General features: G+C 41.3%; 1 protein-coding gene across 1 annotated transcript in view; it reads right to left on the bottom strand.

Moving 5' to 3' along the window:
• PDE8A (phosphodiesterase 8A) overlaps positions 1 to 16,898 on the bottom strand; it is a 159,491-nt gene that overhangs the window by 19,741 nt on the left and 122,852 nt on the right. The window contains exons 13-20 of the mRNA XM_063088669.1: positions 13,179 to 13,249; positions 12,731 to 12,895; positions 11,256 to 11,304; positions 10,909 to 11,044; positions 9,188 to 9,386; positions 6,272 to 6,489; positions 4,529 to 4,661; positions 1,770 to 1,937 (exon numbers count right to left, since the gene is read on the bottom strand). Of these exons, the coding sequence (XP_062944739.1) occupies positions 1,770 to 1,937; positions 4,529 to 4,661; positions 6,272 to 6,489; positions 9,188 to 9,386; positions 10,909 to 11,044; positions 11,256 to 11,304; positions 12,731 to 12,895; positions 13,179 to 13,249 (1,139 nt within the window). The remainder of the gene's footprint in view (positions 1 to 1,769; positions 1,938 to 4,528; positions 4,662 to 6,271; positions 6,490 to 9,187; positions 9,387 to 10,908; positions 11,045 to 11,255; positions 11,305 to 12,730; positions 12,896 to 13,178; positions 13,250 to 16,898) is intronic.

The following is a 16,898-nucleotide window of genomic DNA, read 5'->3' as shown; positions in this document are numbered from 1 at the left end:
ATTTAAAGACTGTATTCTGCAGACAAAGAGTGTACTGTTCTATAAATATTAACTAAGGTAAGGTGGTTGATAGTATTATTTAAATTATCTGTATCTTCACTGATATTTTAATCTGGTTGTTCTATAAATTGCTGAAAGAGGGTGTTAAAAACATCTAACTATAATTATAGAATCGCCTATTTCTCTTTTTGATTTTGTTGATTTTTCTTCATTTATTTTGAAGCTCTGATATTAGGTGCATATACGTGTATGATGATTCGGTCTTCCTATAGAACTAACCCTTTTATCTGGTTAATATCCTTCGTCTTGATGTCTATTTTATCTGAAATTAATATGGTCATTCAGTCTTTTTATGCTCACAGTTTGCACAATATATCTTTTTCCATCCATTTACCTTGAACCTATCTGCTCTTTATATTTAAAATGTGTCTTTTGTACACTGCCTGTATCATTAAAAAAAAAAAAATCCATTCTGATGAATACTCGTTTAATTGGAGTGTTTAAATCCACTAACATTTAATGGAAGCTGTGATATGATTAGAGTTAGAACTACCATTTTACTATTTGTTTTGTGTTTGTTCCTTTGTTTTTTGGTTCTTCTGTATCTCCTCTTCTGCCTTCTTTGTATTATTTTAATATATTTTGGAATTTCATTATAATACGTCAATTAGCTTTTAAACTACAGTGATTGCTCTAGGAATTAAAACATATATCCTTCACTTTTGAGTCTACTGAGCTAATATTGTAACAATTCATGTAAAATGTAGAAGAAACCTTAGACCTGTGTAGGTTCATTTACCTTCCCTTATCCTTTATGTTCTAGCTGTCATAGACCTTATAGCTACTAACATTATACACCCTCCCATGCAATGTTATAACTTTTGCTTAAAATAGTCCTATATATTTACAGAAATCAATAGAACAAAAAAATATTTTAGTTATCCAGATATTTACCATTTTTGTTACTTTTCATTCCTTCTTGAATATCGAAGTTTGCATCTGGTATCAATTCTTTTCAGTCTTAAGAACTTCGTTTAGCATTTCTTATATTGTAGGTTTACTGGTGATAAATTCTATTAGTTTTTCCTTATCTGAGAATGTGTTTATTTTGCCTTGATTCTTGAAGGATATTTTCACTGGATATAGAATTCTGGGTTGACAAGGTTTCTCCTAATAGCACTTAAAAGATGTCCCAGTGTTTTCTGACCTTCACAGTTTCTGATAGGAAGTCAGAAGACATGAGAATCCTTATTTCCTTTTAAGTAATGTCTCATTTTTCTCTGGCTGATTTCAAGATTTTTTTTTTTATCTTTGGCTTGTAGCTGATTCACTATGACATGCCTGACATGGGTTAGGTTCACTGGGCTTCTTGAATGTGTATGCATATGTCCTCTACAAAATCTGGAAAAATCTTAGCCAATATTTTCTAATTTTTTTTCTGCTCCAAGAGAATTTTTTTTTCTACCCAGAGAGAATATGAAGGGGAGATTATTCCTTTAAAGGGCTTTTATGATAAAACTGTCAGCCCAGGATTCTACACCCAGTAAAAATATTCTACAAATATGAAGGCAAAATAGACACGTTCTCAGATAAGGAAAAACAAATAGAATTCATTACCAGTAAATGTACAATGCAAGAAATGTTCTTTAAGGACAGAATTTCATCTAGAACTTCATTTTGAGTTTTAAGTCCATTACTTTTTATGGTCTTATGGTTTCTCTCTCTTTCTCTCCCTCTAGGAACTCAAGAGTTAAGAGGCAGCATCTTACCTGAGAAAAATATTCTTCTGAAATGCGTGCGGCCCACTCAATGCAGTACTCCAGCGGTCGGCAGGGATTGGACACATCAGCACACTTAATTAGCATTCGTTTAATTAGAGTCCTGTTCTCTGGAGTTCTGAGCATAGTGTTTATAGCTTCCTGATCTTTACCAGTTTCCTAAAACATGAGTGGAATTTAAAACAATCAAAATGGGTGTTCTAGTGCCCACCCCTCTCTTACTGGTGTGGTCCCACTGTAAGCACAAAGAGACACTGGCCAGGATCTACAAGTTAAGGGTCTCACAAAATAGTGCTGAGGATACTGTGAGCATTGAGCTTGGCCTTTCATTTTACAAAGGAGAAAACCAAGGCCCAGTGAGATTCCAGCAGGACGTAGGAGTAAAGGATAGAACTGGGTATTGATGTATCTGCTCTTCCTCTTTTCCTCGCCTCCTCCTTCTCTTCTTCTCACTCTAAATCTTTCTAATAGTTGCCTTTTCTTTCTGTTCCACTGCCTCTCTCTTTCTCCTCCTTAGTAAGACCCAAAGATTGGTTATATCTTTTATTATATTTACCAAAAAAAAAGTATGAACTGCAAAAATAAAAAATTTCTCTGCTCTCATAACAAAAGGGTTCTTGTGGTCCACCAGGCCCCCTGCTTCTCACAGCCCAATCCTCAACCCAGCCCTGTGAGAGGTATGATCTTGATAATTAGCCTTCAGGGTACCAAGATCGTGTAAACAGTGAGATTCCATTACAGTGCCCTAAAATAAGGACTTAACGATAATTCTCTTTTGATCTACGCTCACAAGAAGATCTTATGGTAAGCATATTAAGAGTATTATTAATTGTTACATTTTACGAATGAGGACATTGGGACTCAGAGAGGAGAAATGACTCATCCAAAACTACCCAGCTGAGTCAGGATAAGAACTTAAGGTCTGTCTGCCTTTAGTCCCAGGCTACCTTCCACTCACAGTGCCACATGCTGTCTGCTTCACAAGGTGCCCTATTCAATATGAATTCTCAATCCATGGTGTCATTGACCCTCTAGTTGTAAGTCCTCTGAAGAGAATTCGGGTTGGAAGAGAGAGTACTGGGGCAGAGAGAATTGACAGAGACTAGAGCAAGCAACTCTCCTCATTCTGATTCTGTGCCCATCGAGCAACCTTCCAAAGGAGTTAGTCATGTGAGTCCAATGTGCAATAGCCGTCATCCAAGGAGGCCTGATGGTTCCATCTCAGTGGGGACAGATCTGCCATAAGATAGGCAGGTGGCATCCTGAGGCCAGGCTGCTCAGTCTTCCTGGAGTGTGCCAGAATGACTACTACACCAAGGCTGCTTCAGTAGCTCTCCTTGCTCCAGGTTTCCACTGCTGACCCTTCTTGCTTCAGATCTGTTAATACCTGCAGTGTGACTGCAGTTCAGTACTGCCAGCCTGGAAACTATTCTTTCTTGTTACTTTGTCCCTGCCCTGATCCACTGGATATTGATTTCCAGTCTCTCAGAAGCAACCCCAAGTACTGACAATGGAGATGAGAAACATGACTATCAAGTGGAGCAGAGGACTCAATTGAACTGAGGAATGCCTAGATGAGATCATGGGGTCAGCAAGGTGTGGTGGCTGGGTGACAATTAGCCTTATCCAGGATGACAGGGCAGGAGCCAATAAAAGAAACTGGTGTGGGCACCTCTGCACTGAAAGTCCTTAGAAAGACAGTAAAGTCAGGGGCAGGCTGACAAGGGACAACAGTGAAGGGTGAAAGGAATAGAGTTCTCCATTGGTTTCAACATCAGGTTAAACATGAGTATTTACACTAGAAAGCCAGGGAGTAGATAAAGACCATGGCCAAACCAATGAGTTGTAAAAATAAAACGGAGTTAGGAGTCAAGGGATTGTGATCCTACTCTTACAATGACTCTAGTACAACAGGTACCACTTATTAAGTGCCATGCCTATCAGTCCTATGCCCAGAGATTTATTATCCCCATTCTACAGACAAGGAGATGGTACGGTAGAATTAGCATGGGAACTCAGATATGTCTGCTTCCTCAGCTGGGGTCTCCTGCCTGGCAAGACATTTAATGTTAGCCTTGCCAGGCATTTGTTGTGGCTTCCATGCCTCAAATCCAGAAATAAGGGCAACAATAATGTCACTCTTGTGATCCAAATACAAAGTCTTTCCCAACCCTCACCATCCTGTGACATGGACCAATAGAGGATAGTTGCTGCTACCACAGAATAGGCCCAGTTGGGAGTGGCTGGTATGAGACCTCAAGGGCTTCAACTGGCCCCAGAATGCCCCAAGAAGAGGAAAGGGGGACATCTGTGAGAAAGGGTGCAGAAATGGTCCACCTGCCTAAAATTTGACCTTCCCTTAAGAGTTTTCACATCTATTTGGGTGTCCTATTTTTTTTTTTTTCTGCCAAGTTTTTCTTTTTTTGTGACCAGGAAGGGGATCGCAACCCTTGGCTTGTCATCTGCACTGCACTCGGCCAGTGAGCGCACCGCACCGGCCATCCCTATATAGGATCCGAACCCGCAGTGGGAATGCCGCTGCGCTCCCAGCACCGCACTCTCCCGAGTGGGCCACAGGGCCAGCCCTTCTGCCAAGTTTTTGAACCTTTTTTTTAAACCAGTGAAAACTAAATTCAATGAGCACACTGAGGAAACCTTCCACAGCTCATATGTCCTAGCCAATGTGTCTCCACAATACATAGATGTAAGTGCCCCAAACACAGGTTCTCTCTGCAATATGTTTCTCTTACCCCATCTTCTTCTAGAGCTGCCAAGGGCTTGTTGATGCTGTTGACAAATTTGTTGACATGCTCGAAGTGCTTTGTCATTTCTGTGGCTAGGACCATGTCGATAATCCCCTGGCGTAGTGTCCGATAGTCATTCCTGTTTCAGATGACAAATGAGAGGCTGCTACAGGTTACTGATCAAGACCAGACAGCTACTCCTGAAAACAATCTGTTATTCCGAATATGTTTCCATTGCAGCTATAAGTCTAACACCATTGGAAGTTGAAAGTACACTTTAAAAGAATGTGAAAGTTATGGATTAGTGCCTAGATCATTAGCAAGGAGAAGCTGAACAGAACTTAAAACCAAAAGCTTATGGGCAAGACTTTATAGCCGCAATGTTTATCTTATCATTCTATAGTATGATGCATATAGTTCTTAGAATAAAATAAGACAGAACATAGTAGAGGTGAACAAAGCCAGTTCTCTTAATGAAGATGGAGATCTGTGGTTACAAACAATGTAGCTTACATGGAGATACCTTGAGACCAATTTTAGTGCCCAGAGAACTTTGAGGGTAGACCTTCTCATAGCTGAGAAAAAAATCACAGGGAATACTTGAGACCTCTTCCTCTAATCTTTGTTTTTTAATATTTTAAAATTTTATTTTTTGACAAGGCAATCCATATAATTCAAAATTTGAAAGGTACAAAAGAATATAAAAAAGTCTTTATTCAAGCCCTTTTCTGCAGAAATCTGGTTCCTTTCTTTGGAGACAACCAAAGTTAGCAGGGACTTGAATAGTTCTCTAGAGATAACTAATATATCTTTAAGCAAATATGAATGAAACGTACTTTAACTCTGCCTCTGAAATCCTAGAACATGGCAGAAAGGAGTTTCATAAAACCAAGAGTCTCCTTTACAAAAAAATTCCACATAAAACTTTCCTTAAAAATCCAAATCAATAACTATTCCTCATGACAGAATGCTTTTTCCTTCTTCAACTGACATTTACTAAAACCCTACTGTATACCAGGCACTGGACTAGACACTGAGGGTACAGTGATGAACCAAAGACATGATACCTGTAGACCTTACAATCTTAAGAATCTAATCAAACATTAAACAGATAATTTACAAATAATTACTTAATAAACAATGTGATATGTGCTAGGTAGGAAGGAAATTGGGACTGAATAATTACAGGGTTTAACTTAGTGTGAGAGATCAGGTAAGGCTTCTACAAGGAAGTGACATGTAAACAGAGACAATAATGAGGGCTCCAGAGGGCGGAGAGGAGTGTTCCCGGCAAAGGTGTAATATGACTGCTTCTCTGAGTCTCTAAGAGCTCAAAATGTCAGCATTATACTTCATCTTCTTGAAATGTCAAGACACCCTTGAAAACACTGTGCTAAGTCAAAGAAGCCAGTCACAAAAGACCACATGTTGTATATAATTCCATTTATATAAAGTGTCCAGAACTGGCAAATCTATAGACAGAAAGTGGATGAGTGGTTGCCTAGGGCTAGGGGAGTTGAAGGGCAAAGGGGGAGGAACTGCTCATGAATTTGAGGTTTTCTCAAGGTGGTAATAAAAATGTTCTAAAACTGATTGTGGTAATGGTTGTACAACTCTGTGAGTATACTAAAAATCACTGTATACTTTAAATGAGTGAACTGTATAGTATGCAAGTTATATCTCAATAAAGCTGTTAAAAAAAAAAAGGGAGACACAGGGTCTAACATACTTCCCAGTCACTGTTCTTACCTCTTCATGTTCTTAAAGATATTGCATTTATCATCTCTAGTGGTCAGCTGGAAGGCCAAGGCTGCATGGTGGCTCTCCAACACAGCAATGTCATTGTACAAAATGGCCAGCTCACTTCCAGCATTACACAGGAAGGAGTTGGTTCTCCCAGGGTGATCCACATCATGAATGGTGGCTGCAATGAGGGCAGCGACTTCATCAATTGGATCTAAAGTTTGCTGGAAACAAGAGATCTTTTAGGAAGTGGGGTATGGCATAGAAGGCAAGAAAGCTTTCTGTATCATTTTCTTTCTCTATTACATTAACGTAAGAATATTTCAGATTTCTGAGAAAAGCATATTGTGTGAGCAAATCCAGTTTTCCCATCTCCACTCTGAAAGAGTTATATCTTTGCAGATGTTTATTAGGGAACATTATCTGATCCTCAGTCTCACACAAGTTAAGGACTCACCAAAACACAGGGTGTCCTCAGCAGATAAGAGTTACCTCCTCGGCCAGTCTTTCTCTAGACCCATCACAAAAAAGGTCCTTAATCGGAGATACTGACTTAGACCAACATAAACTAATATTACTAAATAAAAAAGAAATAATTTTTAAAAAAACACATCACTTAGATTAATTGGGGATTGATGTAATTTTCTCTCCCCTTTTGGTGGCTATCTTAGGTTGATGTCAGGGTTTTGTGAGTTTGATAAAATGATCTCTTAGTTTCCCATTTTTTTCCCCCAAGGCTCCAAAAAGGTTGATATAACATGAAAAAAACACATTAAAGGGCTAAAGAATTCAGCTGTCCATGTGGGTCAGGAGCAAGGTTTTGAAATTAACTGATAAGGTAAAAATTATTTCCATGGTATTGGCCTTTTTTCGTTTTCTATTTCTTGCATTAATTTGATTTAAAACATTCTTTTTTTAAAAAAAGAAACCACCTATTTTAAAGCTTTTGAATTAGTACAGATGTGCAAGTGTTTTCTGCTATTGTTTTCTATTCCAAATTTGTATAAATCTGTGTTTTCTTTATTTCTTGATTAGTTTGGCTGAAACTTTGTCTATTTTCTCAGTTATTTCAAAGAACCATTTTGGATTATCGTTCTGATCTTCCCATGTTCTTTTTCTTCTCTTTTTTAAGTAATGAAAGCACTTGAAACATATACCTTTAAATATATTGTTGGCTGAATTCTATAGGTTTTGAAGTATAGGTTTCTCATTTTGTTGTTTTCTAAATAATCTGTCATTTTTTGGTTTTATTTCTTTGTTGATCCCCAAATTATTCAAAATATTTTCTCATTTGTAATGGTTGAATTTTTTATTTAACCATTAGTTATTAAATTCTAGTTTTGTTGTTTTGTAGTTAGAAAAATCTGGCCTCTGAAGTTTTGAAGTTTATCAACACATTCGTTGTGTCCAAGTATAAGATTATTTTTGGACATATTCTATGAATACTTGAAAAGGTGTATATTTAATAAGTCAGCCTTGTAAAGTAATTTAAATTAAAATTCAATAGTTTTAACTTTAAGTGGGTAAATCGTATGGTATATGAATTATATTTCAATAAATGCTTTCAAAAAGTTTTAAGTTAGCTCTCTGAATATATATTTATACATTATCTACAGAGTACTTCAAAAGCAATAAATTACTGCAAAAATTGGGTTTTCTTTTATATGTGGAACCATACTGTCAGAGATGTGCCTCCTTGCCACTTTTAAAAATAATTTATAAAACAGTCCTCTCTCTGGACTCTTATTCTACCTACAGTCTTCGTCTTGATCTTTTTTTAAAAGAAAAAATAAGAATCACAAGTAGCAAGGAAAGGATAACTGAAAGACAGGCTCTGAGAAAGTCTGTCGTTCAGAGTGAGGAATTACACTTGCCCAACCCCTCCATGTGCCAGAAGTCACCTTTCCCTTTGTTCTCTTCCACGTATGAGTCCCATGTTATAGAGGAGGAAACACAGTCAAGAGGCAGGCACTTGCACTGTGGGACCGCAAGCATGCTTAGTCCCAGCCAAGGGAGCAGCAGGTCAAGGGAAGACACTTCAGAAGCTAGAGTGGTGTGGCCTGGTCCAATTGTGGCCTGTGTGTCTGGGCCACAGGGGAGGGAATGAGAGAGGAGGTGAGTAAGCAGAACTGTGAACTTCCGCACTGTGGAGTTTTAAAGTTGAAATCCTGCAGGAGCTGCGAGGCTGCTCCTGGGAACGACATGGTCAGAAGAGCTGTTTGAGAAAGGTCATGTTGACAGGGGAGATGGGGCAGTCAGGAGTTCTAGTTTGAAACTGTCTAGATGAGAACTCATAGGGGCCCCCACTAGGACAGAAGCAGCGGCATGATGAGGAGATGAATCTGAGAACATTTAGGTATGACAGGAGGCAAGGCTGGATGATCAGATATCAGGGGGTTGAGGAGAGGAAAGAACCAAGGATGACTCCAGGTTTCTGATGTGAGTATCTGGTTGCATGATGGAAGCCTGGACCAGCTAGACAACCCTGGGTAGGAGCACTACTGGGACAAAGATAATGAACTTGGGCTCAGACCCTGGCTGACTCTGAGCTATGAGTGGGGGCCCTAAAGTGGCAGTATCCAACAGTTACTTGGCTGTACTTGTCTGTAGGTTCAAAGTGAGACCCTCAGAAGACCAGCCCTATCCTGTCCTTACTGTCTTTCTCCCTGGAGACCAAATCCTGCTTCTTGTACTCCCATGGAATAGCTGGGATTATGTTATGAATTAACATATCAAATTTCCAGAGCTACAATGTGGCTTCCTGCCTTGACTTCTCATGTGGCCTCACCCTTCCTATGCCTGGCTGCACACGTGGGGGACCACCCTGAGCAGTCACAATGCATATCACTAGGTGGAGGCAGAAACATTAGACTCTCCCTGCTGCTCTTGTCTGTTAAACACCAAGTACAAACACCAGCTCACCTTTATCCTCTCCTTGGAGAGAAAATAGGCAGTGGCATGAAGCACATCAGCAGAATGTGTAGAATTGTGGTAGGGGTTAGAAGAATGATAATTGGCTTCAATAATTTGTAACCACGATCTCAGTGTTGACTCGGAGCAGTTTAAGAATTCACAGATTCCAAAGCGAGCAAACATTTTGAGACCAAGATAAATCAAAGGCCTATAGAGGAAAACATCCACAATATTAAAACAAAGCAAAGAAGCAGGTAAAGTGTCTTGACCCCCGAATAGGTTCAGATCCAACAAGCAAATCCAAGCCAGACTTTCTAGAGTGTAGCAAGTGGAGACTGCCCAGGTTGTGCTGGCCTCTCTGTGGTGGAGCTGGTTCCGCTCCTGACCCTCGGTGGGCAGATGCATAGGTGAGAGCTGGCTGCCCACAACAGCTGCTGGCCTTGGCTCCCTTCTGGGGCTCCTCATTTGCTGGGGTGAAGTTTGCTTACCCTGCCCTTCCTGCTTCAGATTCTACTTGCACTAGTGGATTCCTCAAAATAATCCTTTTTCCAGGCTAAGCTTGTACCACCTTGAACGCTATCCTCTCCTTTGGACTCGCTGGACCTATGTCATTGGCCAGATGTCCTGCCTAGGAGGAAATAAAATTTCCTGAGGACTGCATAGAAGCCAGACACTGCTACATGTCATGTAATCATCTCAACAATCTGGAGGTGGATATTACAGTATGAGGAGGTTTTCACTGAGAAGGTGATCAACTGCTCATCAAGTTAGGCCGAGAAGTCACCTTGATACAGCAGTTGGCCTTTGGCTTGGAAGGGCAAGAAACTTAGTTCTGCTGAGGCAGTATCTAGCAGTGATCATAGAACTTAAACTGACCTGCCTTAGCCCAATTCACATGGATGTAATGTCACTAGTATATAAATCAGGTACTCAAAGATTCATTAGCTATGGGAGTATTCTTTCCCACTCGGCTGTGTTGGGATACACGGAATCAGAATGTATCTAAAGGTTAACTCATGGTGAACATGAACAAAGTGGAGGAAGGGGGCTACCTTGAGGCAATTCACCCAGACTGGGATGAGACCTTATGAATCATCCCATGGCCCAACACAGCACACCTCTCTGGGACACCCTAAGGGCAGCCCTGGCTGGCATCAGCTCTGTGGACATCCCTTTGCTGTGTACCAAGCCGATAACTCTCTTTGGTTAACAGCTGTTCTTTAGCAAGGTACAAAACTGAGGGCAAAATCCCAATCTTGCTCCCATTCCCTGTGATCACACCTGGATGAGGATGACTGGGGTTTGGGATGTCCCTATGCCTGTCACCAACACAGCAACCAAGATCTGGGGGTAGCTCTTATCAAATGTGTGTGTTTCTAACAAATTTTGATTCTAGACTCTGAGTGGTGCTCTTTGCTGCTATCTTAACATATTACCACCTACAGGAGAAATTAATATCCTTATTTCACAGAACAAAGCCTCTACTATTTAGAGAAGATAAGTCACTTTCTCAGTTTCACACTTTCCATGAATGTGCTGTCTCCATTGTGGCCAGGCACACTCTCCCCCAGGTCCTGGTGACTCAAGGCCACCTGCTACCCTGCTGCTCCTTCCTCAGCCTCCCTCCTTGATCAGGGACAAGCTCTGTGCACAATCCACATTCCTTAGGTGCCCTCCTTCATGCAGGCCTTTAGAATCCAGCTCTCCACCTGCTGAGCTCCTCAACTCACCTATTATGGGTGGCAGCCTCCAGTTCAAAAATATCAAAGTCCCAATATTCCTCATTTTCCATGGCTTGAGCTATCCGCGGTGGGACATCATGAAGAGACATGGGAGTGATTATACTGCTTGAAACCTGCGGAAGGTCTGCCAAGTGATGTAATTTGGAGAACAAAATTAATAGGCTTTCTGGTATTAACAGTGCTGCATCAGGGGACAGTTGGTTTGTTCCTGAAGTTTTATGACATACCAAGAAACTTCTCAGTGATAAGAAAGATTACTTGAAAAATTATTTTCACATAAGCTTGACTGCAGCATTACAGATAATGATCAAAAAAATCAAAAAGGAAACACTTACTTTTTGCTGAAAGAACATATTCATTCCCTGATAGTCTCCGCAAACCATCCTGATAAAAATCAAGGAAACAAGAAAAAGAAATGTGATAACTATTGTTTCTTTCTTGGAAACTCCAGGTGGACGGTCCCAGAAGGGAGCCCAGTGTAGCCTTCTCCACCATGCCACTGCAAGGCTGCCCTGGGCCCAGCAGGGCCTACCCCTGTGATCATCACTGTGGTCCACCACTGAATTCAGCCACTTACAGATCATACACACATCAGAGCATAGCAGCCTGATGCTGTCTGGGAAGGATGGGCTTGGCCCTGCTGGAAGCTACACTCAGAGGCAGGGTCAATACCAGGGAGGTGAGCTTGAGAGAGGCCCCCAAAGCCAACATTCCTGCTTGCACTGTACTCCAGGACTGTTTTCGTTTCTTAGTGACAACTCCCCTCTGCCCTCAGTTCCTCCCCACCATTTTCTTCCCCCTCCCCATCCCAGGACACCAGGCTTCCTCTGGAACACTAGATCCTTTCTCACCTTCTAAGTGACCTCGCTCCCTCAAGTTGACTCTCCTGGGCTCCTCAGCACCACTCCCAGACCACCGGGCCCAGGCCCAAGCACAGTCTCTTGGCAGCACCTCTTCTCCAGTCCCACAGTTACTCTTACCTCCTCAGCTCCAGGACATTCTCCCTCCCCATCCCTCATCATTTTCATCCCTTACCTAGAGGCTGGAGGAGCCTCTGTCACAAATAGGCAAGACCACATCACTGGGAACCACTCTACCTTCTAGATGACTGCCTACAATCTTATTTTTATGAAATCAAGTGACTTCAGAAAGCAGGAATTGTGGGGGAGGTGAATTTTATTTCTGACCAAGACAAAAGTTGTCAGATAGCAACAAAATGATCTCTGTTCCGCAAAACTGTTATTCCCTTGTGAAAGCTCTGTCCTAGAGGCGCTGGAGAAGGCCTCTAGAACCCCTCAAGAGGCTATGGTACAAAGCCCCCTTCTAGGGAAAGACTCCCAAGCCTTTTTTTCCTACGAAGTCATCTGAAGTTGTGTGGGATGCTTTGGAGGTGAAACCATGCCCCATCCCCTGGCACCTTTTAAAACACATACAGCAGAAGAAAGTCTTTCTGTTTTGCAATTCAAACGTTTAACATGTAACATTTAATATATTTAATATGTTTTTCTTTTTTTCTGACCCAGTTTTCAAAATCTTTAATACAATTTAAAACTCATTTAAATAAATTACTCATAGAATCCCTAAGCAACACCGGAGAACTGGCACAGTAGACTGTGTAGAATATAGTCCTCCTTCTCTACTCCAAGCTGAGGTCTCCCTAGGAGGTAGGAAACAGCCTACGCCAGGCAATGGAGGGGTTTAGGCCTTGACTGAGCCCAGTATACGATGCCTTACTTGCTTCTCCAAAGAGCTCTGTTCAAACAAATGACCTCTGAGAAAACAAACAAGAAGCCTGGTTAAATATACTTACAGACATTAAGCCCTCAACGAGGTCATTGGCATGAGGATCATCATCCTTAGCACCGAACTGTGGTGAATATAACTCAGTGGTCCTTAGAATATCCAGCACACGGCCTAAGGCTTCTGTCACAGGCATAGGGCTGCTTTCCTGGGCGGCATTGATGATATTGATTACCTACATTATGGAAAGAAAAGATCTACATTTCATAATCTTAAGGACAATGGGAGAGCAATCAGAGTCAGGCTGGCAACAGCGCACAACTCAACCAACTGTGCTAATAACTTAGGACTAGTGACAACGTTCTTGTCACACGTCCTCTCTCTCACAGGAGGCAGCACCACACAGCTATGGGAGCATTCTTATTGTTGCAGGCCCCTGTTTCTTCTCACTGGAAACAACCCTCTGGGAAAGCAAAGGACTTCCATGCTCAATGGAGCCCGACCACAAAATGCTTCACCTTGGTGATGGGTGCCTCGATGGTCATGGAATGTATCCGGGCCATGGAGGAGTGTCGTCTCTGGCTGGAAACTGTGGAGAAAGGGGAGCAGAAATCAGGGTGTGCATAGCCTTGGGTACTTGTCTTGGCAGCCTCAGGCTGCATGACCTCCCTTCCTCCCCAGGCCTCAGTGTGCTCAGCTGCACAGTGAATGGGCAAGACTGGAAAGTGGTTGTTAAGCTTCCCTCCCTTCCTAACAAGCCTGAAATTCTGGCATAACCAACTCTGTTTCCTTCAGTTCTAGGCACCGGGATGCACATATGCCCTCACAGACTGAACTCCTGATGTCACAGGCCAGAGAGAAAACAGAGGAAACAATCTAGCAAGTCAAGGCCAAACAACCTCATTTTGTGCTTATAACAATAAGCCTTTATAATGATTCTGCTTGCGCTTTCCAGGAGTAAAAATGGTCTGGAAGACAATGCCACACAGGCTCATTGTTTCATATATGACAGAAGCAATAAATTAAACTCACCATTAACTGAAACACACGAATTTCTGATTAAAATTTTCAAGGTAGAACCAATTTACAATATTAAAAAGCAAGAACTGCCAAGCTGGGGCCACTAGAGTTCAGGGAAAGAGAAGAGACCTATGGAGTTCATAAAGGTAGGAGAGAAGCTGCAACAAGAGAAAGTACTGCTCCGACCATTTCGAGCCCTGACCCCTTCAAGGCTGGCCCTGGTGAGTGCACAGAGCAAGAGCTGGCAAAAGCCACAGTTGTGCCCTTTGTATGAATTTGCTTTTTGGCTGCATGGGAGAAGAAGGCCTTGGTGGTGGTCCCCAGGCCAGCTGGACCACTAATAGGATTTCTGTGGACCCATGTAGGAGCGAGGCGACACAGACAACTGAAAAAAGGAACCACTCAGAGGCCAGTGAATCATCACAAGGGACTAACGCATGGCCCACTCCATGGGAAGTGTTTGGAGTGTGGGCAGTGGGGGAGACGGGCCCACCAGGGGAACACTGGGGCACAGCAAGGACAGCTGATCTGCCCCCCAATCAGCACAGGACCACTCAGTGGAGACTGGTCAGGAATAAAGAATAGCAGGGGGTATAGTTTGTTGAAAAAACTCAGGCCCAGACCAGACTCTCCACACAACCCAGGTGTACCAGACCTCGGAAGACTCAGAAGTGCTTACAAGATCAACAATTAAAACCTGAAGCTGTACAAAAAGCCTTCCCCAGAGAATCAGCAGCAAAACAGCAATTTAGCTCAACCACAGGGCTCAAGCGCCGGTCCCCACAGGAAGTTCCCCCGTTTTAGAAGTAAGCAAAGGACAACAAATTAGTTCCAGTGCAGAGTTAAAGTGGTGGGAATAGCGAATAATCCAACACAGGACTGAAAGAAAAAATAAAAATCCCACAAATCAAAGACAAAATTCTGATACTAAGCAGTAAAGATCTAACACCACTAAAGAACACCTGTAACACACAGAAGGACTGGAAGCGCTCTGGGCTCCCGAGCCAGGGCAGGGGGATGCCAAGGGCCTCAGCCATGCCCCCTGATGTCCGCATCCAGCCCAGCAATAACCACAAGGCCCTGCCAGAAGTGCCCTGGGCTCCTGAGCTGGGGAGGGTGGGGGTGCTGAGGGCCTCATCCATGCCCCCCCAACATCCACATCCAGCTCAGCCATGACTGAACTGCCACCAGAAGCCCCCTTCTGCCAGAATGAGGGCGGTGCCATGGGCATCGACCATGCCCCCCTCCTGCCCTTCCTCATTCTCCTACCTTATCTTCTTCCCCCCTCCCCATCCACTCCAACTGCTCCACAACAATATCTTAGAATGTAAAAAATAATAATAATAATAAATAAATTTAAAAGAAGAAAACATTTTTTTTCAAGGTACCCCCTGGAGTTTTCCACTGTTATGCTTAATCTATTGATTAGATAAATACCTTAAATGAAGCAGGCAGCAACTTTTAGGGTCTTAATTTTGTTAATTTTGTGTTGCTCCTGTTAAGATATGGTTACTCTGGGATAGGGGGAAGCCTGGGCAATGTATGTATACCTTAAAGATGTATACCCTAAAGAACTAGGGACCATTCCATAGACTGATGCATCAACCTCAGTTTACCAATGAAAAAACCAAGTCCAAAGTTAACCATTTCAGGAGGTCTCAAATGCTTTAAATTTGAGGGACCAACAAAACCTCTTAAATCTAATTTTGGTGACTACATGCTCTCTATTTTACCCGTCAAGATCATTAAACCAAAAATAAAACTGCTGAAGAGATTGTGATATTGGTGAGAGCATAGACAAACAGAACAATGGGACAGAACAGAGTCCAGAAGCAGATCACATATTTGTAGTCACCTGATTTACAATAACAGTGCTACAAAAGATGTTTTTTTCAATATGGTGAAGGATCAATTAGATTCCCAGAAGGGGAAATCCACCAGATATAAAAATTAATTTAAAATGTATCACAGACCTAAAGTAAACGATAAAATAATAAAACTTGTAGAAGAGGGGCTGGCCAGTTATCTCAGTTGGTTAAGAGTGTGGTTTTATAACACCAAGGTCAAGGGTTCAGATCCCTGTACCAGCCAGCTGCCAAAATAAATAAATAAATAAACAAATAAATAAAAAAGTGTTAGAAGAAAACATAAGAGAACATCTTCATGACCATGGGATAGAGAAAGATTTCTTAAACAGGATGTAAAAAGCACTGCCCATAATAGAAAATACAGCTAAAATGAACTTCATTAAAATTAAGGATCTCTGCTCATCAAAAGACACTATTAAGAGAGCAAAAGGCAAACCACAGACACAGAAAATATATTCGTAATACATATATCCACTAGATGACCCATATCTAGAATACATAAAAAATTCCTACAAATCAACAAGAAAAAGATAAATAACCCAATTATAAAAATGGGCAAAAGACTTGAACAGCACTTCAGAAAAGAGGATATCCAAATGGCCAATAAGAATATGAAAAGGTGTTCAACCTTAATAGTCATAAGAAAAATTAAAACTAAAACCACCAGAATGGCTAAAATTTAAAATGCTGGTATTACCAAGTGTGGACGGATACAGAGCAACTGAAACTCTCATAGACTGATGGAGAGTAACATGGCACAACTCACACTGGAGAACTATTTGTGGCTACCCTAAGGCCCAGCAATTTTGCTCCTAGGTAGGAGATGAATACATATGTCCACAAAAAATGATTTGTATAAAAATTCATGGCAGCCTATTCTTAGCTCCCAAGTGGAAACAACACAATATCCATTAATAAGAGGATGAATAAAAAAATTGTGGTATATTCATACAAGGGAATACTACTGAGCAATAAAAAAGAATGAGCCACTGATAAATCTAATATGGATGAATCTCAAAACATCAAAATGAATGAAAGAAGCTAAACAAAAGAGTACATACTGTACAATTCCAATTCTATGAAGCGCAAGAAGAGGCCAAATTAATTTACGGTGCTAGAAATCATGGTTACCTTTGCATGGTGAAAGGCATATATGTGTTGTGGATTTTCTGCATTTATTTTAGGTGGTGGCTGCATGAGTGTGGTAAAAACTCATTGAACTGAACAGTTAATACCTAAATTTTATTGTATGTAAATCATAACTAAAAAATAGTGATTAAAAATAAAAAATTAAAAGATAAGTGTTTATTAAAAACACAGAAATGTACAAAGGAATCCAACAGATCAACA

Source organism: Cynocephalus volans, chromosome 3 (assembly GCF_027409185.1).
Source record: "Cynocephalus volans isolate mCynVol1 chromosome 3, mCynVol1.pri, whole genome shotgun sequence".
NCBI classification, from domain to species: Eukaryota; Metazoa; Chordata; class Mammalia; order Dermoptera; family Cynocephalidae; genus Cynocephalus; species Cynocephalus volans.
The sequence above is the reverse complement of the archived record's forward strand: the minus strand, read 5'-3'. Positions and strand labels throughout refer to the sequence as shown.